This window comes from Labrus mixtus, chromosome 7, assembly GCF_963584025.1.
Source record: "Labrus mixtus chromosome 7, fLabMix1.1, whole genome shotgun sequence".
NCBI classification, from domain to species: Eukaryota; Metazoa; Chordata; class Actinopteri; order Labriformes; family Labridae; genus Labrus; species Labrus mixtus.
This window is the reverse complement of record NC_083618.1, coordinates 15,201,874-15,229,589: the sequence shown is the minus strand read 5'-3', so window position 1 is coordinate 15,229,589 and position 27,716 is coordinate 15,201,874. Positions and strand designations below refer to the sequence as shown.

Here is a 27,716-nt window from a genome sequence, read left to right as displayed (position 1 = left end):
TCAGGATGTTTTGTACTAAATTGGTGAAGTGTAGAGAAATAAGAGTGTTAGTGGTACAGAGCTTTAGTTTTAGTGTTGGTGTTGTTGCTCTGACTACATGGGAAGTGAATACCTTCCCATTGTGTGTTCTGATGTTTTATATCTAAATGTGGTTTTCTTAGGATTCTTGTATCTTGTGTTTTTAATCACTACTGAGACATTTTAGGCTTTAATGCAGCAAATTGTCATTTAAAGAACACCACATCCCACAAAACACCTCTAGCAGATCTTATATACACATGTTTGAAGTAACAAAGTCAGTGGGATACAAGCCATATTTGTTTCAGCCTCAAACAAATCCTGCGTCTTAAGTAAGTCAAAGTCGCGGCCCCAGTCGAACAAACCAAATCCCACATTGTATGGCTGTAAAGCTCAAAGAGAAGTTTTATTTAGCGCGCAGCCCTATTAAAAAACTTCAGAACCTTTTGTGCTCCGTCAGAGAATGTTTTAATATTCAAAAGGAGCCACTATTGTGTGGTTTCTTGCGCCAACGTACAAAATAAAGAGCCACATCAGAAAGCTGGAACGGTCCCTGAGCATTTTCATGTGTAAAGAAAAAAAGGGAAAACAAATTTGGAGGGGGGAGACAGGGGTATTTATAGAGTGGTGTGAGAGACTCTGCAATGACAGGAGTCTAATGAAGTGGAGTTTGGGTTTTGATTCACAGTGCGGTGAGCGCGTGGGTCCCTCTGTGACCGTTACTGCATTCCAGCACCGATCCCTCGCTACACGGAAACCAGCTCGGGCCACAGGAGGAGGATCAGGGCCAAATCCAAATAACGTGTTCTTCAAACCGAGCTAACCTTTCTCAGCAACATCAGTCCTGCCTCTTAGACAGGGGCACGATACGAAGACACAGAGCTCAAACATGGTGACAAGTTTTTTTGAAATTCACACATACTAACCCCTCACACACAGTGTAGATACAATAGAGATGACAATGTCACTGCTGGTGAGTCATTGAGATGGTAAATGAGTCAAATAACACAATAGAACTTGACATAATAGGGAAGTCCAGAATGATATATCAACAGTGTTTCTTATTTACATTTTTATAGGTCAGCGGAAGTGTTTTCTGCGTAAGAGATTTTTACAGATGTGTAGCGACGAAGCTAGAAACAGACAATGAAGGAAGTCAAGGCTCTAAGTCATCACAAAGAGAACAGTGTGGATGTTCTGGATTTTCCATTGTTGAGAAATAAACTAGAAAAAGTGAATTAAATAGATTTGTATTTTGCTATGGTTTGGAGCAATGATAAAAACGGGTGCTAGTAGCTAGTGTGCGTTGGAGAATTGCAGAGGGTGAGTGAGCTTTTAGAAAAAAAGTTAATTAAAAATAATTCAGTCATACATGATTAAAAAAAATGTAAACATGTAATCGTGAAGTTGATAAAACCCAATTTTGTATTTAATGTAATTTCAACATAGATTTCTCCTTCTGTAAACTTTCATCCGTTGCAATCAAAGCTAACACATTAAAGATTGTTTGTTACATTGTTAGTGTTGACACCTCCACAGAACCAGTTTCCATATTGAATGAAAGATGAAAATAATGTGTGAAGATTCTTGTTTCAAATGTCAAAGAAGCTTAGCAACATGTGGAGAAGGAAGTGTAATAAAGCAAGAACAGAGCCTACAAAGTACTTCAGAATCAGAAGAAATGCGTCTGAATACTTGCTGTAAACACGCTCCGGGCTGTGGTAAAGAGAAATTAGACAGAAGTTGCAGGAAGAGAGCGAGTGCGCACCTCATGAATAGTTTTTAAGGTTATTTGTTCAGTCATTCAGTCAGACTTTCATTCTACGGCACTGCATTGTACCTCTTAAATATATTTTTCTACCTAAAGTATTATCAGAAGATTAGCTAAATAAATAACTCAATTCAGGTACATTATCAAAAAAGCACCAATGCATTCAATAAATCCTTTGAATAAACCAGCTGTATTCTATAAGATCTCACAACAGAACAGGTGAATAAAAAAATTTAAAAAATCACTTTTACATACTTCACACAAAGAAAGCCACACATATCTGCTTTGAAGGTAAACGTCTGTGTCAAACAAGGTAATTTTCTTTTTCATGACCTTCACTGTGGTGGTCTACAGGACAGGTAAACACGGTGGCAAACATGTCAACAGCAGCATACAGGAAACCTCCAGAGGAAGAACACGAGACCACAAAGGCATTCTGCACACCTCTTCACTCACACCTTGCCTCATTTCTGCAAAGAGAAAAAAATGATTCTCATTTGAACACAAACTAATGATTCTGTTTAGTCAACACTATCAGGGTTCAGTATTGTTATATTTTGAAGTGCTAATGTTTGCCTCCTTATGGTAAAACTACACTGAGCAGACAAAGTGCAGTCAAAAGTGAAACATATAAGACAAAGCATTTGAACCTGTTCAGACACATTTAAACCGAAAAAGCAAAAGTGGTCATGTTTCTTTTTTTATTTTCCTCCTGTTCCGTTGTGTGATTTCAGAAACAAACCTTTCATTTTTTAACTCTCTCTGCGGTTTGTTTTTGGTGATCTGTGCACATACTGTAGCTCAGCTGCATTAGAAAGAGGTAAAAGTGCTCATCAAAGACGAACAACTACTCAAAACATGCACTAAATGATAAGCTAACTATCTCAAAGAGCTGTTATTGCCTCTTTATGCGCTACCTGCCAGAAACGTAAAGCCATTCATCTAAGAAGTTCCTGTGGGGGGCAAGTTTGTGAAAGTTAACATCATTATAGGCTACAAAAATACATCATGCATGTCTCGAGTCGACTCACCGCGATCTAAGAATACTTAGCTTGTGTGGGAATCTACCGGAGGGGATGAAAGTGTCCCCTGTGTGTCTTCACACTGCCTCTACAAGTGTGTCTGTATGTGCTGTTAATCACAGTTTAGTGATAGTGTGATAGTGTTAGTCACTATTTTCTGATTGTTTCACCAACACTAAGTGTGCACCTTTGTTGAGTTATTTGAGACCTCTTTCCTGTACAAGTCCTCTCACTGCTCTATTTCTTTATCTGTATGTCTCTCTCTTAAATGCATCAACACACACAGGCATGGAACATACTGCTCGAGTCTGAGTTCAACAAGAAGATTATCATGTCATCTCTGGGTTTTGAGTTCTTTTTTATGGAAATACAAAAACATATTGCTGGAATTTGCAAGTGTTTGGCAAATAAAAAAAGATGTGAGTTCTGTAGTGTCTGGTAAGAGAATTGACAAATTCTCTTCAACAATTATAAAAGGCTGAATTGTAGCAAAGTACAGACTGAAAAGCCTATAAGAGGATATTATAAGAGGACCTATTCGACTTTTTGAAAGAAAAAGTAAAACGTTTTCTCACATTGATGTGTGAAGACAAAAGCAGAGGACTATAATCCTCTCAGTTTGCACACGGCTTGTCACTTGACTTGAATTTTAAACTTTGATTGTTAAACTAGTTAATATTGAAGGTCATCAATATCTGTTTCTAATCCAGTTTAAGAAGAATAGAAGTCCTAGGCCCTCCATTTTTTATTTCTTGTTTTCATTTTAGTTTTAAATGCAAGCAGAATCTTGCACACTGTCTGAATTGCACTGGCATTGACAATGTTGTCAATGTTTTTACGCAATTTAGACAGTATCTTCAATTGTCCTCAAAAAATAGAGTATAGAGACATTTTTTTTAAAATATTGCGATTCTCACTAATAATCCAGTTGAACAGACCCTATTTTAACGGACCACCGCTGCTCTCTTCCTTCCACCCTCGGCAGCTATGTGTAAAAAATATGACTTTTATTGTTTTAAAATTTGTTGTAACTTTTCAATACAATCGATGATTAAAATAATGGAGAAAGTATCGTTTGAAAAGATGGTGGTATTGAAAAGTACTTGTTTGCACTGCAGATAACTGACTTTACAGTAAGTCTCAGCTGTTTTAGCTATTTGTGTACTTTTCCTAGACATATTCCAGCTTATCTATTGGTTCATCTATCTGTGCTTCAGAGTCACAGCAGGTTTCCAGTGAACAGATGTGGCTTGATACTGTCACGTGACATGTAGATAGAGAATAACAGATCAGAAGTGCTGGTGCTGATCTCCATTGATTTACAGAAACCCGGGCCCTTTCAAAACGGCCACACACAACACTACAGTGTGCTACAGTGGGAGTCTCGGGGGCTGTGCTTTGATTCGCAGAGGCTTCTCTGACATGGTACTGAGGAGTCATATGTGAATAATGAAACTAACACCAGCGCACAGACACACTAGAAGAACAACTGTTTGACAAATCAACTTCTCGAGTGGTATCAGTGAATAGCTCTGCGGCTTTGAAGCCAATAAAACGCCACGAGGGATTCTGTTTTTGTGTCACAGGGGTCCTAATTCAGCAGAATCATTAAAGGCCACACAGAACAAAAGCGGTATAGTTTCAATATTTGTTGTCGATTCAAATACCACTTGTTAGTACGCAAACTTGCGCTGCTGTTATGCAATTCTTGTTTGTTTTGCAGAGCTTTAATCAGTATGAGGAAATTAGCCCTGCTGTTTAATACTGGATCGGATTGTTTTGTGTGTGACCTCTGGGTCGCTCCCGGTGCAGATGTTGCCCCTGGGGCAGCACATTCTGTGGTGGTGGTTTAAATGCTCTGACAGGGTGGTGTCTCCTAATGAGTGGCACTTCTAAAGGCACAGAGCCGTGACTTGTGGAACCGCTGCATGGGCTTCAGCTTTTCTGCCTCAAATTGCAATTCGGATATTCATGAAGTATTGCACACACACACACACAAACAAACAAAAATATATTGTCATGTGTTTCTTATCTGTGTTTTATTGATCATGCTATTGTCCTCTGCAGCAGGAGGCAAGTCATTGTGTGTGTGTGTGTGTGTGTGTGTGTGTGTGTGTGTGTGTGTGTGTGTGTGTGTGTGTGTGTGCGTGTGTGCGTGCGTGTGTGCGCGCGTGTGTGTGTTGAGGGAATTTCCCTCTGTAGCGTGTTTTTCACAGTTCGACAGTTTGACACTGTTGCTTTGTGTCTCTCTTGTTTCTCATAGTCTTCGCTCTTCTGCCTTTTCTTTAACTTTGTCTTTATCCATCACTTGTTTTTCCGTTCCTTTTGTTCTTGCCCCGTGTGCTGTATTCTTCATGCACTGAAGCCTCTGCACCTCTGTAAGCCCCCTTTCCATTCCGTGTACTCCACAACACTGTTCCCCAAACAACAAATAGCAAGAATTCACCATCACAAACTTCATCACACATCACATTTTCTGCCTCCGAGCTCATTCGACCTTTACAATCCCTATCGAAGTGTCACAGTTTCAATTTCTTTTCTTTTTTTTGCAGAGCCATTTGCAAACTTGTCTGTGGCTCGCTGCCAACCAGCATAGAAATGACTGTAATCAATCGGACTAGATCTTTGACAGTGCGAGTCAGACATTCAATATCTATGTGAGTGTGGTCAATTTTGCGTCATCATAAGACAACAATGTTCACACCTCCTTTTCTCTGCCCACAAAAAATGCAATTAAAGGGGAGCAAATCATTACATTACCGTCAGTTAACTTGTAATTTGGAGCATTCTTTCCTCAGAGTGCTCTCGTGATATAATCTTTGAACATTTAAATCAGTTTAATTAAGGGTTACATTTCTAAATTGAGGCAAACACCAAGAGGAAAATGCAGCATTGAGATTGTAAGTAAATTGAATTAGCTGTGTAAAAAGTTTCTTTTAAATCTTGTATGAACCCATGTCAAAATCTTTTATTTAGCAGAACATATCCAGGTCTAATTGCACTCTGTGTTTGAGTGTGTTCATTTTGTGTATTTGCATGTGCAATAATAACCCCGTTAGAAAAAGAATAAATGATCCCGTAATCTTCAGTGTTCCCAGTGTTTCAGTGTTGGTGTTGGAAGGTGAAAACAAACCAAACCTGAGCAGGCCAAGGTGTCAAAGTGAGAAAGAAGCGTCACCCTAACAGACAGAGAGAGAGTATGAGTGGCTGCTGAGTTGCAGGAGATCAGGTGGGAGGGAGGTGTTTGTTCTTGGTTGTGGTCCTCCCCTGATTCATCGTATGAACGCCAGACAGCAGGTATGAATATGAGTGTTGCCTTGGTTGGAGTTTTTTAAGTGACAGGTTTAATATCTACGATATTCTAAGAGATGTCTTCTCTTTGAAAATGAGTGAACAATATGGATTTACCTGGAATCTGAACTTCTCATTTAGGTACCGTAAAATGTCTTCCTTTACTTGCTTTTTGTTTAGCGTGTGGGTGGCCGTGACCCTCATGTGGTTACTTATCGAGTTCAAAATAACAAGTGCTTAGTCTTCTGACACTTGTGAAACTGTCACAGTTTTAACAGCATGGGAAATCATTATTTAATCTACTTACCAAAACTAAAATTGTAAATTTGTTTAGATATTAAAGGAGTTTAGTCACAGAAATATGAAGGATCAGCACGTTTTTATTCATGCATCAGCGTCTGAGTGCCGTATCTCTTCTTGTTTCTGACAGTTTTACCACCTACATGTTGCTCTTTATGAAATGTATCAGATGTTACTTTGATGACCATCATTTATCATGTGAAGAAGAGCCGCCTGGATTTCATTTCTTCTGGGTATCTGGGGAAGTATTGATTTCTCTCAGCCATTTGTAGAGAAATATTCACATAAGAACATCAAAAGTGATGACTGTAAAATGGAAATGTGTTTCAATTCTGAAACTAAACTTGAGTATATGTATTTTTTAAGTGCATATTCTGCACTTTATTTAATTTGCTGTGTATATTTAAAGGTTACTAAAAAGTTTGTATAAAGATTACAGTTTTTGGTTTGTGACTAACACTTTTATGTTGTGTTAAATTCAGTAAAAAAAAAAAACAAGTGTATCAAAAATACTTAAAATTATTATTACACATTTTATTTGTTTGATTATTTTGCCAGTGACAGTGTACAGCCACTTAGCTGTACCAGAGTTAGCAATGCGCTAATTTACATCTTTAGTCCCTGGGCAGGAGTGAGAGACATTGCAATCTGTTAAGAAATACAAAATACATTTAAAAACATCTACAACACTATTTCTATTCACAGCCAGAATGTCTTATATATATATGGTTAGAAAACAATTTTGTTTTATTTATTTGGATGTCATTATCTATTGTAAAGCATTCGGGATATTACATTTGGGATCTTCTATGGTTTTATATGACAATCTTGAATAGTAAAAATCAACAGAACAGTAACGACTACAATGTGTGCTAAATTGGGCCTGGCCTTGTTTGTTTCCATTTAAAACCAAATGAAACAAACAAGGTAATTTCTTGGTAATTATTGCGTGTTTACCATTTAGCCACATAATTACTGAGTCAATACCAGATCACATATGTGCATCGTAAAATAAACTGAGGCCCAGCGTGTTGCTACAGTACAGTCAATGCCCTCTGGGATATAAACAGTGCCGAATTAAATGAAAACTATCTCTTCACTGTTGTGGACCAGCACTAGAGACATGATGAGATTATTTTTCTTTATCTTTTGTGAACTTCTTTAATGTGGTTTCTTCTTTCACGTGGTTGTTTAAAAATCTGTCTTTCCGTGTCCAACACACATGTGCTTTTGAAAGTATGCAGGCGTTAAGCGTCTCCTTCTGGCTTTGGGAAACGGACTTAAAAAAAAAAATAGAGTAGGTTGTCAATCTTCAGGCTTCAGCTCAGATTCGTGATGGATCACGGGCCCCTCGGAAGGAGCAGTGTTTTCTGTCAAATCTGACTTGGTTCCCATGCTGAGAGTAGACTTTCTGGAAGACAGGCTGTCAATCTCTCAAATATTCAATCACTGTCAGGCAGGGAAAGAGACAGAGGGCTTGAAGTAGTTTGATCTGAACACAGTGTTGTTGTCAAACCATTAGAAAGAGTCCCCAGAAGACTCAGTGATCGACATTGTCAAGCATGATGCAGCACAGTTCGGTTAGCACTTTCTGGTAATGAGTCACGATCTTCCCACGCACACTACACTACACACAGCATGCACAAAAGCAGTGGACTGTTTTCTACTCTGCTGTGCTCTGATATTTTGCATTTTGTGTATTCTTCTTCTGCTTCTTAACCTTGACACACACTCTATACTCGCTCACAATCCTAAACCTCCTGCACAGTTCAAAGATTTAGCCGTTCTGCCCCAACACATGCACACAGAAAGACCAACTTGAAGGATGCAATCGCCATCAAAATTCATAAATCACTTGGCCAGATAATGAAAGCCATCCCGGCGCAGTGCTGCTTTAATGAAAGTACATATAGGCTCTGTGTCACTCACTGCCATTTGAGGCCAAATTAGAGACAATTTCACGCTAATCCAGACCAGATTTAGCTCTTTTTCGGGGGCGCAGTGGTATGTCCTATCATCCCAGTAAACTCCTGCAGTGATGATAGGTCGTCCTCAACTACTTTATATAAGTTCATCGCTGTCTGCTTCAGGGGGGGATGCATGTGATGAGCAATTTCAACCCTCGTAAGAGAAACTCATTCCTGTCGATGTTAGCGCAGCATGGACCTGAGTTTTGGTGACTAACCTTGGGGTGAATCAGAGCATTTCATCAGCTTACTTTCTACATGTGTGTAATCAAGCGTGGATACACTGCCTGCTGATGCAAACAGATACACATGTAGGTGTTGGATTTTGAGATTAGCTAATACACGCAATTGTTTTAAGAGCATTTTAGAGTACGGACGTCCCCTCTTTGAAGCACCGGCCCTCTTTTTGCTCTTGTGATGAGTGTGTGTGTGTGTGTTATCTGTGTGTGTTCATGTCTTCTAGATGTGAACTTGATGAGGTAGATTGCCTCAAAATGTCTCACTGAGTGCAGCCGCTGTCTCTGGCATTTGTCACCGTGAGCTGTGGGGTGTAACTGAATGTGACGAAGCGCCGAAAAGCAAAGTTCTCATCAATCACTGCGTTCGCCATCCAGTAAGGGTTGTGTTTGGAAGAGCTCAAACAAAAGTGAAAATCTTTCAAGAGTGACTGAGAGTTGTTTTGACAGTTTAATGAATAAACTTTGTTTGTGTGTTTTGTGAAATTTAATGAGCTGTGAAACCTCATTTTCACTCTGATCTGATAAAAGGAGGGACAAGACGCTGAAGGCCAAAAGTGGAGAATTTATTTTAATCTAATCAGAAGCATGATGGTGTTGTTTTGAGACCTTCGTCGGATGCTGATGAGAAATCTTATTTTCACAACAGCACAAAAGGAGGAACTGGCCGTCTGTATGTTGGCAGAGTCGAAGCTCCCCCCTCGATAATGGTCTGGCCTTCTCTGATGGGACATTTCAAAGGCCCTGGCACGGACTCTATTTGTGTTGTTAAACAGACATTACTTGGTTGTGATTAGATATTGCCAATCAGTGAGAGGGAAACAGAGAGACCTCAGAACAAGCCTTGGAAATAAGAGCCTACAGCTGAAATCCTAGGCATGTGTTTGTGATTGTCATTTATTGTCTTTGCCATGGGAAAAAGTAATGCGTCTTTCCAGGGTACTATTGAAATGACAATATGTTATTTATCTTTTTCTTTTTACGTGCTGAGCTATACCCCTGCTGCCCCCGAAGCCTCGTGCGGGTACATGATGTATTTCAACTAAGACTTTGGATTTCAGAGCATTTCTTGTACGGTCACAGTAATATAAATAAATCCACATAAACACTTAAGCTATAAAGAACACTTTCCAATTTAACACAGGTTAATTTTGAAGAGATAATTTAAAAGCTGACAAATCCTCTATTTCTCATGCACACAGTACATGTTTTTATTTGGTGTGTCCGTTTAACATTTATTTTCAGATTTAAAATGAAAGACAGCAAAACCATCCGGCCAGAAATTACGCCGAAACTAACTCAGAATGACTTTATGTTTCTGTGCCTACAGTTTTATTTTATTCAGATAGTAGAGGGAATTATTTGAAGTCTCATACTTTGTTGCTAAGATGATTGTTTTAAAGCTCTGGAGCTGCAGAGCACACAAATATGTACGTTGCATGCTGAGTCTCTTTGAATCGATTACACATAAAACCACATGAAGCCATATAAAATATCTATTTATAAGAAACACATTGGACAACGACACATGAAAAGGACAATGCTGTAATGCTTCAAAACAAAAATGAACCCAGTTGTTTTTTTTTTTACACTTCAAACAACACGTAAGATGTAGTTTGAATTTGACCAAACAGTGAATTTCTGGTTGTGATTTTTCTCTGGTTCCTTTTTCAGAGTTATGTAGCATTGTATCTGGCTTGTTTTGATCATAAACTACAGCTCAACCAACTTAAAACCAGCTGAAACACATCTATTGCATTTTGAATCATTTATATATATATAAAAAAAAAAAAACATAAATATGTTTTGAATTGTTGAAAATAAAAGTTGTGAAAATAATTCTTTATAATGCCTTGATTCAGAGGATAGGACAGTGGATAGACCAGGACTGTGTTTTCCAAAGTTGGAGTCTGGGGGTGCACTTAAGGAGGGATTGGAAAACAGAACAAAAATTTAAATCAACTACTGACATTATTTGTGACAATTTTGATATAAGTCTTTTTAGATGTTACAAATCACTACATATCAAAAATCTACGTGTTGTTTTTCCAGGCAACTCTTTCCATTTAAAAACAATTACAAACCAAAAGACACTTTGAATGTAATGAATTAATAGCAAGACACAGAAATCAATTTTCTGTTGCTGTTGATTATAGTTAAGACAGATATTATAAAATAATTCTTGCAAATACAGACATTGAACAAGATTTTTACTTAAAAGAATACTTACTTACTTTAAAGAATTCAAAATATTTTGCAAGAAGAGCATGCTTGGCCCGAGGCTGATGTTCTATAGATCCTTAGCTTGGCAAAGTTTGGGAACCCCTTGACTAGGAAACCAGCATGCGAGTGTGGAGATTGACATTCAGCAAAGGGCAACAGTTGGAAAACAAACCTGTCCTTTTTTCTTTCTTTAAAATGTGATATTGATTTTTCTTTTCCTCTCACAGTAGATGCTGAGCAGGTGAGTTCACTGGGATCCGAGGGGGAGGATGAGGTCGGTCTGTGGAACCTGGAGCCCCAGGACTGCCAGGAGAGCCTGGACAAGACGAGCCTGACGCCCAGCGAGGGGACGGAGGAGCCTGTCAGCCCTGCTCGTTCCACGCGGCTTCACAGCCTCAGCCCTGGCAGCAGGAACTACTGGGGGCAGGTGGAGCAGGAGGCCGCAGAGGACCCCAGCATATCATCTAACACTGACAGGGAGGGGGACCAGGACCCTTTGAGGATGTACTGTAAGTATTTAGCCAATAACTGTAACTCATAAGCCCTTATAAGTTGTGAGTTGTAAAAATTATTTCTGAAAGATTAAGGACAAGAAAGCTGCAATACTACATGGTATCGGACTGCTGTGTAGGACACTTCTCTTTGTGTAAACAAGCCTACAATGTTTTTTTCTGATGCAATACACCTCCAGTCTCACAACGCTCCTCAAGGCCTTCTAGAAACACCTTCATATCAGCTCCTTGTGAAACCATGCCTTCCCTACAAGCTGCTCTGTGTCTTCACTCTTCTTTGAAAAAGCAGCCTTCTGAAAGCATGACAAAAGAACTCATCCCACACAATGTCACAATATTTCCATGCATCAAAGAGGTGACGTTACGGTACTGAAATCAGCACTGCGCGACGTGAGGCTTTCCCTTTTATTTAGGGGAGATCAAAGGCTCACGCGGCTTGCCTACTAACAATCACTTAGCTCCCTCGCCTCGTGTGATTTGGCCTTGCCTGATGAAGGCAAAGCTGAGTTTTTACAACACTCAACCGCACAGGCTCTTCCCTTTCACCACATAAAAAAACAGCTTAAAATATGCCAACATCTGCAAACATTTGAAAAATCTTCCTCAAAGTCGCTGTAAGCTGGCTCTCTCTCTCTCTCTCTCTCTCTCTCTCTCGCTCGCTCGCTCGCTTGCTCTCTCTCTCTGGCTGCTTGTCACTGCACTCAAGGGCACGAACGAGAAAGAAATCTCAAAGTCTAGTTTAATATCAGGCCAACCAGAACCCTGAATCTATTGTTTTATCTGCCAGTCTTCAAGTCAACATATTAGTTCCATTAGATTCAGTTGCACCGTATCACTTTTTACACAACAAATCCTCACTCTCTTTGCACGCACACACAGTCACACACGAGGCAAATACATTGACAATGACTCAGAAAGTAAACCCTCTGTTAGAACTTGATTATACACTTAAATAAAGTGTAACAGCAGGAATGGCACAACCACATGAATGTCCTTCATAACAAGAATAACGAGGAGCTTTGAAAATGTAAAATTCTACAGGTTTTTGGTAAAAATCAGTTCCATGTAAGAATACAACATATTGAATCTATAAAACAAATGGATATATTTAATGCTATTTTGCACTGTGTGACAAATATATTTGTATGTGTTGTGTGTATTGTATGAATGATCACAACAGGACTTTGATAATGCCTACTCGGCGAGTCTCTTTTGTATTGTAAGAGTTTTCTCTTGATTATTTCAGTAAGACTTCTAATTCATTAAAGGTGGAGAAACAAAGAAAAAAAAAAGGATTGCTATTTATTATATTGCATTAATTTCCTGTATGGTGCACCAATAAGGCTGTGTGCATAGATCACAAATTTGAGAAACATGTTGCAAAATGACAAGAAATGCATATGTTTGTCTCTCTTTCCAGGTAATAACTCAGACTCCCAGAATGCCTTGGAAGACCTGGCCCACTATGAATTTCTGGCCCAGTTGAGGAAGGCCTCTACCTCAGCCAGCATCTTGGACCATCTGAACCACAACGGCACTGCAGCTGAGTACCATCCGGGCAGCAGGCACGATGAGCTGCCGCCCGCCATCTGGTCACCTGGAGCTCAGCACCGCTCGCCTGAGAGCGCAGGTATGTTAACAAGAGAGAACGGCTGCAATGATACCAAAAGAACATCAATCAATCTAGAATGACTGCCATTGAGTCAGGCAGGCAGTAAATAGGCATGCCTTGTTATGTTAGTTTTATTCTGAGAAACTGAGGGGGAAACAAAGGCTTTTCTTTCTCAGCTTATCAAACACTTGTGGTTAGACGATCTTCATTTTGGTTTTATAAATAGCAACAGGTTTAGTCATCAGCATTCCTTTAACACTAACTTTAACAATTTAATGCCGTCCTTAATATACAACATTCTGCTGTGATATATTTTGTATGAGATTTTTTATTATAAATTGTATTAAGTTCCTGTTGCATTTTAAATATCCGTAATCTGTATAACATTATTTCATATAAAAGTGAACTCTGTCAAAACAATTGTCGATAACATAAAATGAGATCGAACTCTGTTTATCTTAAAGGAAACTGATGCACGGTTCTTCTCACATTACAGTAGAAATAAGAGTAAAACAAAAGAGAATCAAGTAGAGGTAAAAGGAAAAAATATAAAGTGTATAAAAAGTATTTAGTGAAGGGTTTAATGCTAAATGAACAATGCGTTTAATAGCATCAAAAGAAGTAACAGCATATCTGTTACAACATTTTCAACATACAAATACATTTAAATGTTCAAAATACTTATAAATGGTGCCTTATCTACACCTCTATGAGAGAGCTTGAGTTCTGCTCAAAATACAGGGCCTTATAACATAAGTGAACATGCTTTTTATTTTGTTAAGCAGCATTACGTGAGGCCAAGAGTTGTTCAGCGACTATATGAATCACGACAGCTTTTTAACTGTAGAATTAGAGGATTTAAGCAGATTGTAAACGGCAAACTCAACACAGCGCCTCCTTCTAAATGAAACCAGTAGCTAACTCTCAGATGTGTGCTTACAATCTAGAACTTGGTCAATATATTTGTATGGAGTTGCATCTTCAGACATTTCAGCTGATTTTGCCCACACCGCCTCTGCCCAAAGTTTGACACCAAGACACATCTTTTTTTTAAAGTTTTATTGTTGGGCTTTTTATGTCTTTATTTCAGAGTTAGGACATAAAGTCAGAAATCCTAGAGAGAGGACTAGAGAGAGCGAGAGAGAGAGAGAGAGGGAGTGGGGAATGACATGCGGGAAAGGAGCTACAGCCCGGATTCGAAACCCAGGCTGCCTTCTTAGAGGACAATAGCCTCTGTACATGGGGCACGTGCACCAACCACTAGGCAACCAGCGTCTCCACCAAGACACATCCTAAACACAGAGAAGTAAGAAAACAAGAACAGGCAGAGGGCAGGATGTCTGCAGATACAGCCACCACCACACACTTCCAGTGGGTCAAAAGTGATGATAGAGAGGGATTCTTTTTATACATGTCCATACATAGTTTTGCAGAAGAAAATCCTACTCATTCTGCCTTTAACATAGAAAAGGTATACTTAAGTGGAATGTGAGAGTGAGTGTGGGTGTCACTAGATGAATGTCATGGCCTTGTGATATGCTTGCAATCCATCCAGGGTGTGCCGTGCATCTTGCTAAATGCATCCTGGGATATGCTCCAGCTCCCAGCCACTTTGATCAGAATAAACAATATATAGAAAAACAAATGTAGAAATTGAAGTATTGAATTAATGTGTGAAATGTTTCATGGTCTGACTTCTGGATTTCAGATGCAGGAAGAACACAGCAGGCCTGCCCGTTCTGCCACAGGATGTTTCAGCGCGGAGCGTCTTTAAGGGACCACATCAGGTACTGTCAGGACAGGGAGGGGGCCCACATGGCCTGTCCGCTCTGTGGATACACTGCCACCCATAGGGCACAGATGGAGCGGCACCTGGCACTTCACAACCAATTGCAGGACAAGGTAAGATAAACGGACAGAAAGGAGGAACTTTCACAAATGCAAGAGGCACACTGCAAAAACTCAAATCTTTGCAAGCGTTCTCGTCGAATTTGTTGTCAAAATATCTCATCACACTTATTACAAGCCACATTCACCTGGCAAATCCAGATAAACATCTTATTTCAAGATATAAAAAGCAGAGATAAGGCCTGAATTGCACCAACTGCAATAAGTAAAAGTAGCTGCCAAAGCAGCAAGCAGATTTGACATGACATTAATGGTTAGCAGCACCGCATTGGTCCTCAATCAAGCTGAACAGAATTTAAGCACATTTTATATTTTTGAGTTTTTTTTAAATTAAATTTAATAACTTGTTAAGGTAAAGACATTTCATTTTAAGACACAACACGTACATTTGTCTCGCTGCATTCACACATTATTTTTAGGCCTTATATTTGGATTTTTATCAAAATAAGATGTTTATCTGGACTTGTCAGGTTAACGTGGCTCATATTAAGTGTTACAAGATATATTTGAGTAGAAATTTAACAAATATTCATGTAAAGATTTAAGTTTTTGCAGAGCAACATTGTCAATAGCCAAACACTGATCTGTGTTTTTAGATTATTTTGCAATTTCTGTGGATGCAATTTACAATCATACCTTTTCACACACTGAGTCCCTCATTGTGTTGTATCATTAAACAAAAAATGATTTTTTATTGTAGCAGAGTGCAATGTGTTTGGATCAAGCCATGGAGACCAGGAAGTTTAAATGTCTGCAGTGTGGGAAAGCTTTCAAGTACAAACACCACCTCAAGGAGCATCTCCGTATCCACAGTGGTGAGACAAAATAACATCTACAAAGTTGTACTCACCCTGCAATTATCTATTGTTCCCTCTCTATCACTAACCCTTACTTATTGTGCCAGTTATATGAATCAAATTATACCTTATTGACAAAACAAGAATTATGAACAAAGTAAAAGGATCACACCGAGTTGAAAGTATTTTCAACCTACCCTCTGGATATTTTGACTAATACATAGATTATGTCTGTCATTCTTTAGGTGAGAAACCGTACGAGTGCTCCAACTGCAAGAAACGATTCTCCCACTCTGGATCCTACAGCTCCCACTTAAGCAGCAAAAAATGCCTGAATGGAGGAGGGAACACAGGAGGAGCCAGTGGAGCGTTTAACGGACACAGCCAAAACTCCTTCCACCACTCATTTCCTACATCTCCCTCTGCAGGCGGGGGGAGAAACAGTAATGACAAGGGCCCTCTGATGGCATCACAGACTCAAGATAACAACAGAACTCTTGGTCGGATGCAAAAAGAACCTCACCAGCTTTCACTCCAGGACCCCAACCATAACCACACAGGCTTCCCCGGAACGGCAGACCTGGCTCGGTTTGGGGAGCCATCAGCAGAGCTCTCCCTGAGGGCCAGTATACTAAAAGGGACCACCCTGCTGCCTTATCTGCACACTGGGACCAAGTTTGAGCAGATGCTGCAGGAGATGCTTCACAGGAAGGTTAGGAAAGACGAGGAGTTGGAGAGAGGAATGGAGGAAAGGAGGGCGATTTACAACGGAGGAGGGCCGGACAGTAAGGTGTCGCCTGAGAGGAGAAGAGAGTCAGGTGAAGGAGAGAGTGGTGTGCTTGGTGTGACATGCCGCTGGTGCTCCCAGCTTTTCCCCAATGTGGCAGTACTCCTGCAGCACGAGCGCTACCTCTGTAAGATGAACCGAGAGGGAGTGGAGGTACCTGAGAGCCTTCACAGCAAAGACCTCTCCTCCCAGACTTTATTCTTTCCCAGACCTGCTCTCCAACCGGAGAACGGCAAACAAAGTGAAACAACAAACGGCCTCTCAGGGAACAAATCACCCTTACAGAAGCCCAGCTGGCACTCCATTCCGCAGCAGCTCCTAGTCGCAATGCACTCCCCCTCTCAGCCTCTCCATGATGCCCGAGCATTCTGGTCCAGCCAGGAAAAAAGAAGCCCTGGCCAACCAATCAACCGCTCTTCTGAGCTGTCATCACCACAAGCCCGGAGGAGAGTTCCCTCTTCAGGATTCGGTTCTCCAGTCTGCCTCGACCTCACCGGCTGTCATCCTGAGCTGTCATCTCCTCAACACCTTCTGTCTGCACAGAACGAACCTCTGGACCTCTCCCTGCCAAAGCAGCTCTCAGACCAGGAAGGGGCGAACAAAACTGTTAACGGCAACTCAGCCAGAGGAGAGAAGAGAGAGCACAGCAGCCAGAAGCTTATAAGAATGAGTCCAACTTCACATGTACACCTTCACCATCATCCCGTCTACAGCGGGGCTGGACCTCCTGTGTTTCCAGGTGCCTTATACAACGGATTTCCTATTTTCCAGCAGTCTGGATTAGGAATTTCAGGGCATGATGGCACTACTGCGATTCCATTCAGTCAGCCTGCTAACAGCCCTGGGTTTCTCTCTCCAATGGCTTACATGATGGAGGCAGACACAGAGGCAGCACTGAAAAAGATCCACCAGGAGAGACAAGTTCTTATGGTGAGTTAGCCCCAAAAATCTATGCAAGAGTAATGAATAAAATACTTGATCTGATTATGTTATAAAACATTGTTTTAATAATATATAGATTTAGATTATGGTTAATGTAATGTATATTTTTGTATTTTCTCTACAGGGTGAGGCGTTAAGCCGTGGAGCTCTGGACTACCTCTCTCTTATGGATGACGGTCTGGACGGGGAAGGAGGGCCGGGGAGAAAGAGACTGAAGAAGACAGACGAGGGGCTTTACGCATGTGATATCTGTGAAAAAACCTTTCAGAAGAGCAGCTCTCTGCTCCGACACAAATACGAGCACACAGGTCGGTAGCACAGTCAGTGAAAAACATTTTACTTGAGTGTCATTTTCGTTTGTTTAATGACTGTCGCAATATTTAAAAACGGTTTCAAAACAATTAAAATTGACATTTTGGGAAACACCATGGACTGTGTATAAGATGTCTTTGTAGCCACTGTGTTGTCACTCATTTGTTTGTGAACTAGTTTTTCAATGAGAATGTGGACATGCATGATCGATGCTGTTCTGCAGAGCCCCATAGTCAATTAAAAAGGAAGCCATGCCCTCGAGCATTTTATTCTGAAGGGGATTATGATTTACTAAATAAACATCATAATGTAGTGAAAATGACTTAAAAGACTTGCAAAGTATTGACGCAGACTTTAAACTCATTTGGAAAATGAAATCAGAAGACAAAGAGTTTCCCCCTGCCCAACAATGAAAGAATGTCAATTTATGTCACTTTCACTTTGGCTTCACTTTCACTGGCTTCAAAAACAATGAGGCTACGTCCATTTTTGTATACAGTCAATGGGGAAAATATGCATTTGATTTTTTGCTGAGTGGGAAGAGAAGGTCCATGTAACTCTCGTATCTGTATGTTAATTATGAAGCTGCCACAAGCTTTTTCTAAGCTTAGTTTAGCATTGAAAAAGAAAACAAGTAGACACAGATACATGTATAAAGCAAATTCAAAGAAGGGCCTCATACAGTTTTTTACACATACAACGTATGTCTTTATTATATATGGTATGTATAACATGCATTAAGCTTTGAGGCTGCTGGTAGGCAGACACAGCTGGAGTCAGGTTAGACAATAAGATAAAAATGTTAAAGTGAAAGCAATTCAATTCATGATATTGCACAGGGCCCACATATCCCCCTCCCATCACCATAAATGTAACGATAATATATCACCACAATGTCCCAAGTGAAAAATAAAAACAGATAGTCTCACCCATTTCTTGCAGGAAAGTACAGCAGTTCCTGCAGATTATAGGGCAGGAAATTAATAAGAATCTGTCTTTTATCACAGATGGTGACCTAATGTATTTGCTATTTGGTATATCTTCTGTAATACCTTTATCACTGCCAGATATAAAAGGAATTCAATGGTTCTGTGCTATCAAATGTTTTCTTTTGAACTGGATTACGGACAGATTCCCATCAGAAACACATTGGCATAGGGTCAGACGTGAATATGTCTGATTGGATTCTTTGACATGTAAACTATGCTTTTAGTTAAGTTAAGTTTTTGGCAGAACATGGAAACCCTTTATTTAATACGTTGGTTTGAAAATTTGATACGCCTTAGAGTTCAGTCAAAATGTTTAGTTCATGTTTTCCTTTCTATGCTTTTAAAAAGTTATAAATGCATGTATAAAACACGACAAAAAACTCTACTAATCTCTCAGGATATTACATTATTTATTCAAGTTTTGTATTTTATATAAAATGTTCTCTTCATTCATTACAGGCAAGCGCCCTCATGAGTGCAAAATCTGCAACAAGGCCTTCAAGCACAAGCACCATCTGATTGAGCACAGCCGGCTGCACTCCGGAGAGAAACCCTACCAATGTGACAAGTGTGGAAAACGCTTCTCTCACTCCGGCTCGTACTCGCAGCACATGAACCACCGCTACGCCTACTGCAGCAAAGACCAGGACCCAGACCAGGACCCGGAGGAGATGCCTCTCACCCCGGGGGCAGGAAACAGTCTGGGAGGACCCCTCTTTGATGAGACCCCTCTGTCTATGGAGGAAACCCAAACCCCGCACTCTTTTCTCAGCGATTCTAGTCCGGATGGAGCTGCGGAGCCACTCAAAGAGGAGGAGGACGAAGGGGAGGAAGAAAAAGAGGCAGGAGTCAGTGACCACCGTCGTGTGGAAGACTCACATTTGAGTGTGTCAGGGGCAGCAGAGGAGCTTGATGGAAGCCCCATCCAAGATTCACCGAGGATAGTGAACAGAGCACAACAAGAGGGAAATATTTACGATGTGAGAAACCATTCTGAGAATACAAAGAGAAAGTTGTGGGACAGAGATTCTGCGGAGCAGAATGGAGACTTGGATCAATTTGAACTAAGCCTGGATATAACAGATTTACCCAGAATAAAAACTTAAAGAAGGTGACTTCAACATGCCCATACAATGCATTTTATATATTCTGTATACACAGACATTCTTATCTCATTTAGCATCAGTTTGTACTCGATTTACAACCAGAACAATGCACAAAGCTTCCAAAGAAGATGGCCTAAAGGGGATGAAGCCATACAAACCAAATATTTTGACTATAAAAAGTTCAGTATTTTATCACGAAAAAAAAAGACTTGATATACCTACAGTGTTTGTTCGATTTGTTTGTTCTTTTAATTGTTTGTTGTTTGCCAAGAGAGCTGAAACATTTGACTTGTTTGAGGTCCTGTGACATTTCCAGATGTGACATTTCACTTATCATACGCTTGCTGCTGCTGACTGCCGCACAAACTCTGAAGCAGAGGCTTTTGTTCTATCACATCCAGGATTCAGTGGATTATAAAAAAGTTATTTTAACATACAAACTGTTCACATGCAGGGAAAAGCATCAGCTAAGAAACTAAGCCTGAGAAGATACAAGTATATAAGGACTTTTACTTAAATATGCTATCAAAGTAAGAGGTTAAATGTTACAAGTGCAGCCAGATGTGCCTGATGCCCGGTTAATATATTGATTCTTCCTCGTCAATGTAAGAAAAAAAAAGCAATTTTCATCATCCTGTGGTAGTTTTTTGTACAAATATTTACATCTGTTTTTTTTTATTTACACATCCAGCTATTATTTCATCCCAAGCAAGTGAGGCTTCCAAATATATGTAGGGGATATGATGCCCTGACTTTTAACATTCAAGCTGTGAAATTACAAGGTACCAGCAGCTTTTATCTTCAGGTTCAAGTAATGCAAAGTGACTTTAACTCTTCAGAAATCTATGTAGAAGTTAAGGCCAGGCAGTAAAAAAAAGGAGGAACTGGAAGAGGGTTAACTTATTTTTTTAAAACAAAGAGCAGTTTTTAAGTGTATGCCTTGCCAGCGGAATAGTCATTTCTGCATTTCTGTATGTGATGCCAATAGTGGCAAAATATGAAGTCAGTCTTTAGGGCCTTTTTTCCCTTTGAGGGAGCAAATAAATCTTGCACTGTGCCACTATCTGTGCACCAATCCCACACAGCTTCTTTATTTAATCTCAAGCTAAAATATCTCCTATTTCTCGTAATAACTTGCATGTGCTACGGCTTACTTTCACACCCCTGAAAAAAGAATGTGTCACACATTTGGACTGCCTGTTGAGGTGTGGCATGAAGGTGAAAACTCAGGGGACACATCAGCTTTTAACTTCCTCTTTCTGACTGCGGTGTAGTCAACATGAAAAGTGCCTCAGATACACTCACACACTGTGAGTCATCCTACAATGTCCTGGTACCACCAGATAAGACGATGCTGCATGAGGTGTGACTAAGCTTTTAGCATTCATGCATAGCTGGCACCAAAGAAACTTCTTGTGTGTAATAATGTGTGTGAGTGTGTTTGTTCAACACCAAAGATATGCATATGTGACATGCCAACTGCCACTCCACTCTTGCAGAGTTCCTTACCTTTTAATTCTGTCTTTAAAAAAAGGGTAAAAAATGGTTTACTTTCACGTAGTGTCCTGCACAATTTTTTATACCTAGCAGAGTTTGCAAGTAGCTTTTGTATTAACTTTTTATCAGTATTTTTGCATGTTTGTGGATATTTGTAATTAAAATGTACATACTTTGTCACCATAATCTCGTATTTCTTTTTTTTGTTTTAGAAAGCATTTTCCAGTCAATTTCTAAAATAATCTCTAAATGATCAGACTTGAATTCTAACTTTTTTTTTCTGGTAAATCTTCTCATTATCTTGATGCCTGAGACAGTTTTGAAGCTCAGCTGTTGCCTGGCTCCCAGTTTCTCATCGCTGTGAACAGTTTCCATCACTCGTGTTCTGCAGCCGTGTGCATTGTTACACCAGCTTCTTTGTGGCTGTGTGTGTTTGCAGGATGTCTGTGAACCTGCATATGTGGCCGGGGGGGAAATGCAGGGGGGTGAGAGACTCTGTTGTTATTTGATACACTGAGCTTTAGGTTTAACACCCGGTTGAGTAAACTAGCGGCTAACCGAAACATTAACAAACTTTTCAGGTTGACGTAGGCGAGATTATCTGGGTGCCATGCATCAGCTACCCTAAGTCAACCGTAGCATCAACACTTTGTGATGTGATGACGGCGTATCTCAGCTGTGTTTTGAGCTTAACAGTGAGTAAGATGACATTTAGGTTAATAAAAAATTCCTGACTTAAATTTGCGTTGTACAAAAATGACAGTGAGTTCAACATCAGCATCACTTGCATACGTGCAGCAAGAACTATCAGTGAGCAACAGGTTGTCTCACCGCGGGGCTTAGTACATCTAAGTTTCAATTCCCTGAACCAACATGCAGCCAAGCAAAGCGGCCTGAATGTGAACAATGAACACAGCTACCGAATCAATTCCCTGATTAACTGATATTAATCAGAGCAACCAGGCTGAGACACATGTAATATACTGCAGATGTGTCTTTAAGAAAAACTAATTCCTGTTTGAGAAGTTATTCTCATAGAACATTTATCCTCTTTTATTTTTTCTACCCTCTTTTCTCAAAGAAAATTCATTTTAAACAAGGATATCCAGAAAGAAACATTTTACTTTTTTTATATACACCCTGATAGAGCTAAACCTTCATGTAAGAATTTATTTGATTTGATCATTTATTTCCCAGATGAAAACTTGTTGAGATTAAAAATCTATTTTTTAGGAGTGTCCTGGCCACGACATGCAGTAGCATAGCTAACAAAGTCTCTGACAATCCATGAGCAGCAATATATACAAACACAATACAAGATACATAAACAAAAACATGGAATAACGTACATAAACCAGGAAATATTTGTCCAAATCAACCACAATCAATATTATATAAGACAGAGCATCTACAGCCAGATTTAGAATAATTACACAGTTATTTCAAAATAAACAAATAACCATTAGAACACTTTCTAGAGGGTTCCACTTCAATTTCCACTCTGAAACACGTATCACTTTTAAGAAATCCCTGGCTGAAAGACAAGTTACAGATGAAAACATTTCACCACCTTCTAATGTCTGTCTCCCACAAAACTTGAAGAAAAACTTCTACAGACTCAAAAACATCTTGTTCTGGTGGTGTAACAAACAAAATAACTACCTACAGATGCGAAGATGGTTTTGAACTTTTGCAATGTCAGGCTGTTGCGTTTCATCAGCGCATTGTGCCATCAAGAATCAGTTATCGTATGCAAATTTCCACGGAAGGTTTGCAGAACCCCTCCTTTTTTCTTTGGTCCACTTTTGAAGTGTTGACTGCACACACACTGAAAGGTAGGAAGTCTTCACAAGAGGCCTACTTGATATTTTGAGTTGTTTTAAATATATGCTACAGAACATTCAGATTGCAATTACTAGATGGTGTATCATTAATAAGTCCAATAAATAAACCAGAGGAGAAAAAGAGGGCAGCATTAAAAAGATGAAGTCATAGAGTTTGACTTTTACTACCAACACACTGCTGATTAGGAGGGCGGGTGTTTGATTGCGTGTGCGACGGACTGATTCTATTTTAGGGAGCAATTAGCACCATCACACCAAGTGGAATAAAAGACATCACAGAGCCCTAAAGTCTACAGCAGTTTAATGCCACTGGGGAAGGAAAATCTGTCAATATCACAAGTTGGAGAGGGAACAAAAAAACATACTGAATAAATAAATGTTTTCATAGTGTTATGTTTTCTTTTAATAGCGTAATAAATGGAAACACTTGAATGTATGGCTGTCAAAAGAAACTTAAAAGCTGCACCAATGACTGAGGGATTCATGTCTAAACTGTCATGACTTGGTGCATATATGCACGTCGAGCAAATAATCAAATGTGGTTGTCTAAATGGGAAGAAAATATTTCAAAGTCAGTCAAATGAAAATCTCGACCTTGAGAAGCGCAGCATAATAATCAAAAGTTCAGACGAGTCTCCATCAATCAGCTTCACATCGCTTTAGCTCCTCCCCCCACACTCACAGGACTTGAAATAATACGAACATAAAAATGAATAAATACAGCTAATAAAAAGTTTCTAAAATCGATGAGCCCTCTCCCCCTGTGCCTTTTTTCTGCTCTTTTTTGTCTCCTGCCAAACCCACAGTCAATATAAAATTACCAAAGCCGCAGAGTGAGCGAGTGAGAGGGTTTTTTTTGGGGGGGAAAAAAATCCACATTTTTTAAACATATGCATTTCCAGTTCCTCTTTTGTTCTGTTATTAAAAGCAGCATTTGCACCAATCACAGGGGCATGCCTCCGCCCGCTGCGTCTCTGAGGGCCACATACCTCCACACACTTCTACTATCTGTCACGCAACCTCGACACAAACAACCCGACAGACACATCCAAACAGATTAAATAAGATTGTTCACTTCTGTTTTGTTTTTTATTGCAGGAGAGTTTACAATCAGGTCCAGGCGATAGTTCAACAACACGCTGTTCATTTTAAAGCAAATGTATCAGTTTGACTTTGACTAAAATATGTATCGTTTAGGTTAAACAACATATGCATAGCGCTACAATGACAATATTTCACATATTTACAATATACTTTAACTTAATCTGAGGAGTTTGCACTGATAAAAATAGAAGACAAATCCAGTTTTTGTACAATATAAGGGGAAGCTCTGAAGGTTCACACACTGAACAAGAACATTTTGGTACACCGGAAAAAACGTTCTGCACTCTTGGCACATTCATTCTATCAATAAAATATTTTTCCAATTAAATATATCTATTATATCTTCAACTTAAGGAGCACATTTACATCTCTGCTTTCTTCCTGATTTAAAGTGAATCCACGCTGCAGGTGAAGTCTGTCCTCTGTCGGTGCCTGTGTTGTCACAGTGAGATGGTTCTCCTTAGTTTTGTTTCTGTGCTACATTTGGACACATCCTTTCTTACATTCCTTGATACACAAGTGAACAACAATCTGCTTTCTACGTAGATCCTCTGGATGGGATTAATCACTTTATGGCTTTTTTTAAATCCTGATAAAGTCCTGATAAAGTCTGAAACATCAAGGGAAAGGGACTGTTCCAGCAGTGATGAACACTGGGGCTCCGAAGTCAAAGACACAAGTATCACAGCTAAAATTGGTTTGTTTAACTATTATTGTTTAATATGGCTTTAAATGGAGGCCAGATGTCAAGAACGTGATTAGCAGCTTTCAGTCCTGGTTCCTTTCCCAGTCGTTATCTTTTTGATGTGAAATCCTTTTTACACCACACGAGTCAACAGGCAGAGAGGACGAACGGCTGCACTACTTGTGCTTTCTTCTGATCTGGAGGAGCTTTAAAAGACCCCTCAGTCCAGAAAGATCAAGAGGGGCCTCTTATTCCAAAGATGTGGTCAAACTCGCTGAGGATGAGCTCCACCGCCTGGTTCTGGTAAACCATATTCACCGCCATGTTGCCATTGTCCCGCTCAGGGCGCATCAGGGTTGGCCCGAACACGATGCCAATGTTCTGGGTGGTCATTCGGTTTGTGTCTGAGTGTTCCAACACTCTGCAGAGACAGGAGAGATAAATCGTATTCAACTTTTTTTCTTTTTTTTTTTTTTTTAAATATCACAAAATTCAAAAAGTAGAAACAAGAGCAGCTCTGGGTTGATGGTTTCAAAATTGCTCTCTAACCCAGTGGTTCCCAAAGTGGGGGTTTGGGACCCCCAGGGGGGTCGCGAGCCACCAAGAGGGGGGTCGCGAGATGCCTTCCAAGATATTGTAAAAATAGATATAACAAATTAGTTCAATTTCAAATAAAACCATATCATTAAGTGAGATAAAACTGAAATGAAGTATATGTTTACACATTACAGCTGCAATGTAGGTGTCTGCTGCTGTTTACACATTTGGATGAACACATCTGTGTATCTGTTTTGTTTTACCACTCAGTGCTTAAGTCTATACAAGGAAATTAACTTTAAGCGTTTTAGCCTTTTGTATGATTTTCTGTTGTTCTTTTGTTACCAGTGTTTGGATAGGCCCATTAGTGAGTGTGTGTGGTGGTGCGCTACCTCAAGCACCTCCAGGGACAGTGGGGGTCCCCATTCTCTCTTACACTTATTTTTGGGGTCGCAAGCAGAAGAGTTGGGCAGCCCCTGCTCTAACCCACTCGCGCTTGGATTGAAACATTTATTTAACTGTTCGATGAAACATTTTTGTGATACCCACTTTTGTCCTCGAGCATCCCCATAAGGATGACACGTGTCTTCACATTTAGGTGATTATCATGAAATTGTGCACTGAAAAGAATTGCACCCTCAGAATGAATAATAATATCCACACTGAAGAGGTCAATGTTGCCTCATGGTTACAAAAGTGAAGCTAATGCAGAAGGGCCTTAAACCTGCAATCTCTCTAATGGCCAGCAGGGGTCAACATTGCTGGATTCATAAAGATGTCTGATTTTATAAAACCACCAATAAGTAATTTGCAGTTTTTAATTTCAAGTCCTCTACAGAACAGCAAGAAGTTCCTATGATCCCATTTATTAAAAAAAGACAATAAAATATTGTATACTTTTAGGCGGTGTTCAACAGGTTACTACCTGCGTAAACTATCAACCAAAATAGAGACGTAGCAGATCTCCCCCACAGACTTTCAATAAACATGGATGAAGCCTCAGTGGCGTCCCTCTGGACTCGCTCTGCTGGAAATGCTGTCTCAACCTAACTTTCGGTCAGCCTAACAGACCAAAAGCTGGATCTGAGGCGAGTCTTCAGCCTCCTGACAAACAGCCCGCCCATCAGTCAGGTCAGCCATGCGCCTTCCTATGAATAACTCTTATCCTTTGTTAAATCAAACACATGAGTAAAAAGAAATTCACCCCTGTATGGTTGGTGCTGATAAACACATGAGCTATTCAGACCAATTACGTGTTCTACACAAGGCTGTAAACATGTTTAATTCTGCAGTAAAAATGGGCATTTTATTATGGCGTGTAAGTGGACACTTCAGGAACTGCAGTAATTAACATTTCCGTATTGGCCCTATTTTTCAACACCGAATGTCGCAAACTTGGTTTATTGCTTCATTAAAAATGTTAGCCTGCTAACACTCTTAACTAAACTAAGATAGTTAGCATGATGAGCATTATACCTGCTAAACATTAGCTTGTTAGCATGGAGGTACAGCCTTACAGAGTCGCTAAAATAGCTGTTGACTCAACAGCAAAGGAAGGACTTCCTCAGCCTCAGCTATAATTTGTGTTTAGTGCTAATGAGCAAACTTTAGCCTCGTAACGTGACAAAAAAAAAAAAGCCACGACGATGAACATGATGAACATAAGTGCTCAACATAAGCAAGTTAGCATGTAAGTACTGCCTTACAGAGCGGTTAGCATAGCTGTATACTCTACAAAGAGTTGAGACCCTTCTTTCAGCCTAAGCTGTAATTTGGTGGTAAATGTTAGCTTTACACACTAAACTCCATAAAGAGGGTTAAAAAGACAAATGTAATACATGCCAAACATTAGCATTTAGCATCTGATTACAGCTCTACAGAGTCGCTTGTACAGCTGTGTAGTCTCAGTCCTGTATGAGTAAATGCATATAAATGACAGCTTACTGCTCGTTCAGCTACATGCTTGTGGTCAGCATGTGACATCCTTTACATTCTTAGAAAAACAGGACAGTAACTACAAGAATCAGCATTTGAACATCCACCAGGGACATCCTGTTTTTCCGTGCATGTTCTTGTCCTTGTATCTGAATTTTACAGATCAGATTTGTGCACATAAGTGGCTAAATCCGTCGCCTGTATCCACCTATGTTGGTGTGTTTGAGTGTGTGTGTGATTGGTGGGGGACACAGGAATGGGCTGAAGCCACAGAGTGAGGCATTCTTCTAAAAATGCCATTCCCACCAAGCCACAGAAGCA

General features: G+C 39.9%; 2 protein-coding genes across 8 annotated transcripts in view; one reads left to right on the top strand and one right to left on the bottom strand.

The window, feature by feature from the left end:
• Window positions 1-21,476, top strand: part of LOC132978155 (zinc finger E-box-binding homeobox 2-like) — a 30,379-nt gene extending 8,903 nt beyond the window's left edge. The window contains exons 2-8 of one of the 2 annotated variants that reach the window (XM_061043242.1): window positions 11,056-11,337; window positions 12,761-12,970; window positions 14,661-14,854; window positions 15,564-15,675; window positions 15,903-17,374; window positions 17,511-17,694; window positions 19,147-21,476. In XM_061043242.1, coding sequence (XP_060899225.1) covers window positions 11,056-11,337; window positions 12,761-12,970; window positions 14,661-14,854; window positions 15,564-15,675; window positions 15,903-17,374; window positions 17,511-17,694; window positions 19,147-19,793 — 3,101 coding nt within the window. In that variant the 3' untranslated portion in view covers window positions 19,794-21,476. Of the gene's footprint in view, window positions 1-11,055; window positions 11,338-12,760; window positions 12,971-14,660; window positions 14,855-15,560; window positions 15,676-15,902; window positions 17,375-17,510; window positions 17,695-19,146 lie in introns of both variants that reach the window. The other variant, XM_061043241.1, reaches the window with a different exon arrangement.
• Window positions 21,477-24,196: 2,720 nt separating this feature from the next.
• arhgap9 (Rho GTPase activating protein 9) overlaps window positions 24,197-27,716 on the bottom strand; it is a 45,632-nt gene continuing 42,112 nt past the window's right edge. For all 6 annotated transcript variants that reach the window (XM_061043234.1, XM_061043239.1, XM_061043233.1 and 3 more), the window contains one exon: window positions 24,197-25,344. In XM_061043234.1, coding sequence (XP_060899217.1) covers window positions 25,158-25,344 — 187 coding nt within the window. In that variant the 3' untranslated portion in view covers window positions 24,197-25,157. The remainder of the gene's footprint in view (window positions 25,345-27,716) is intronic.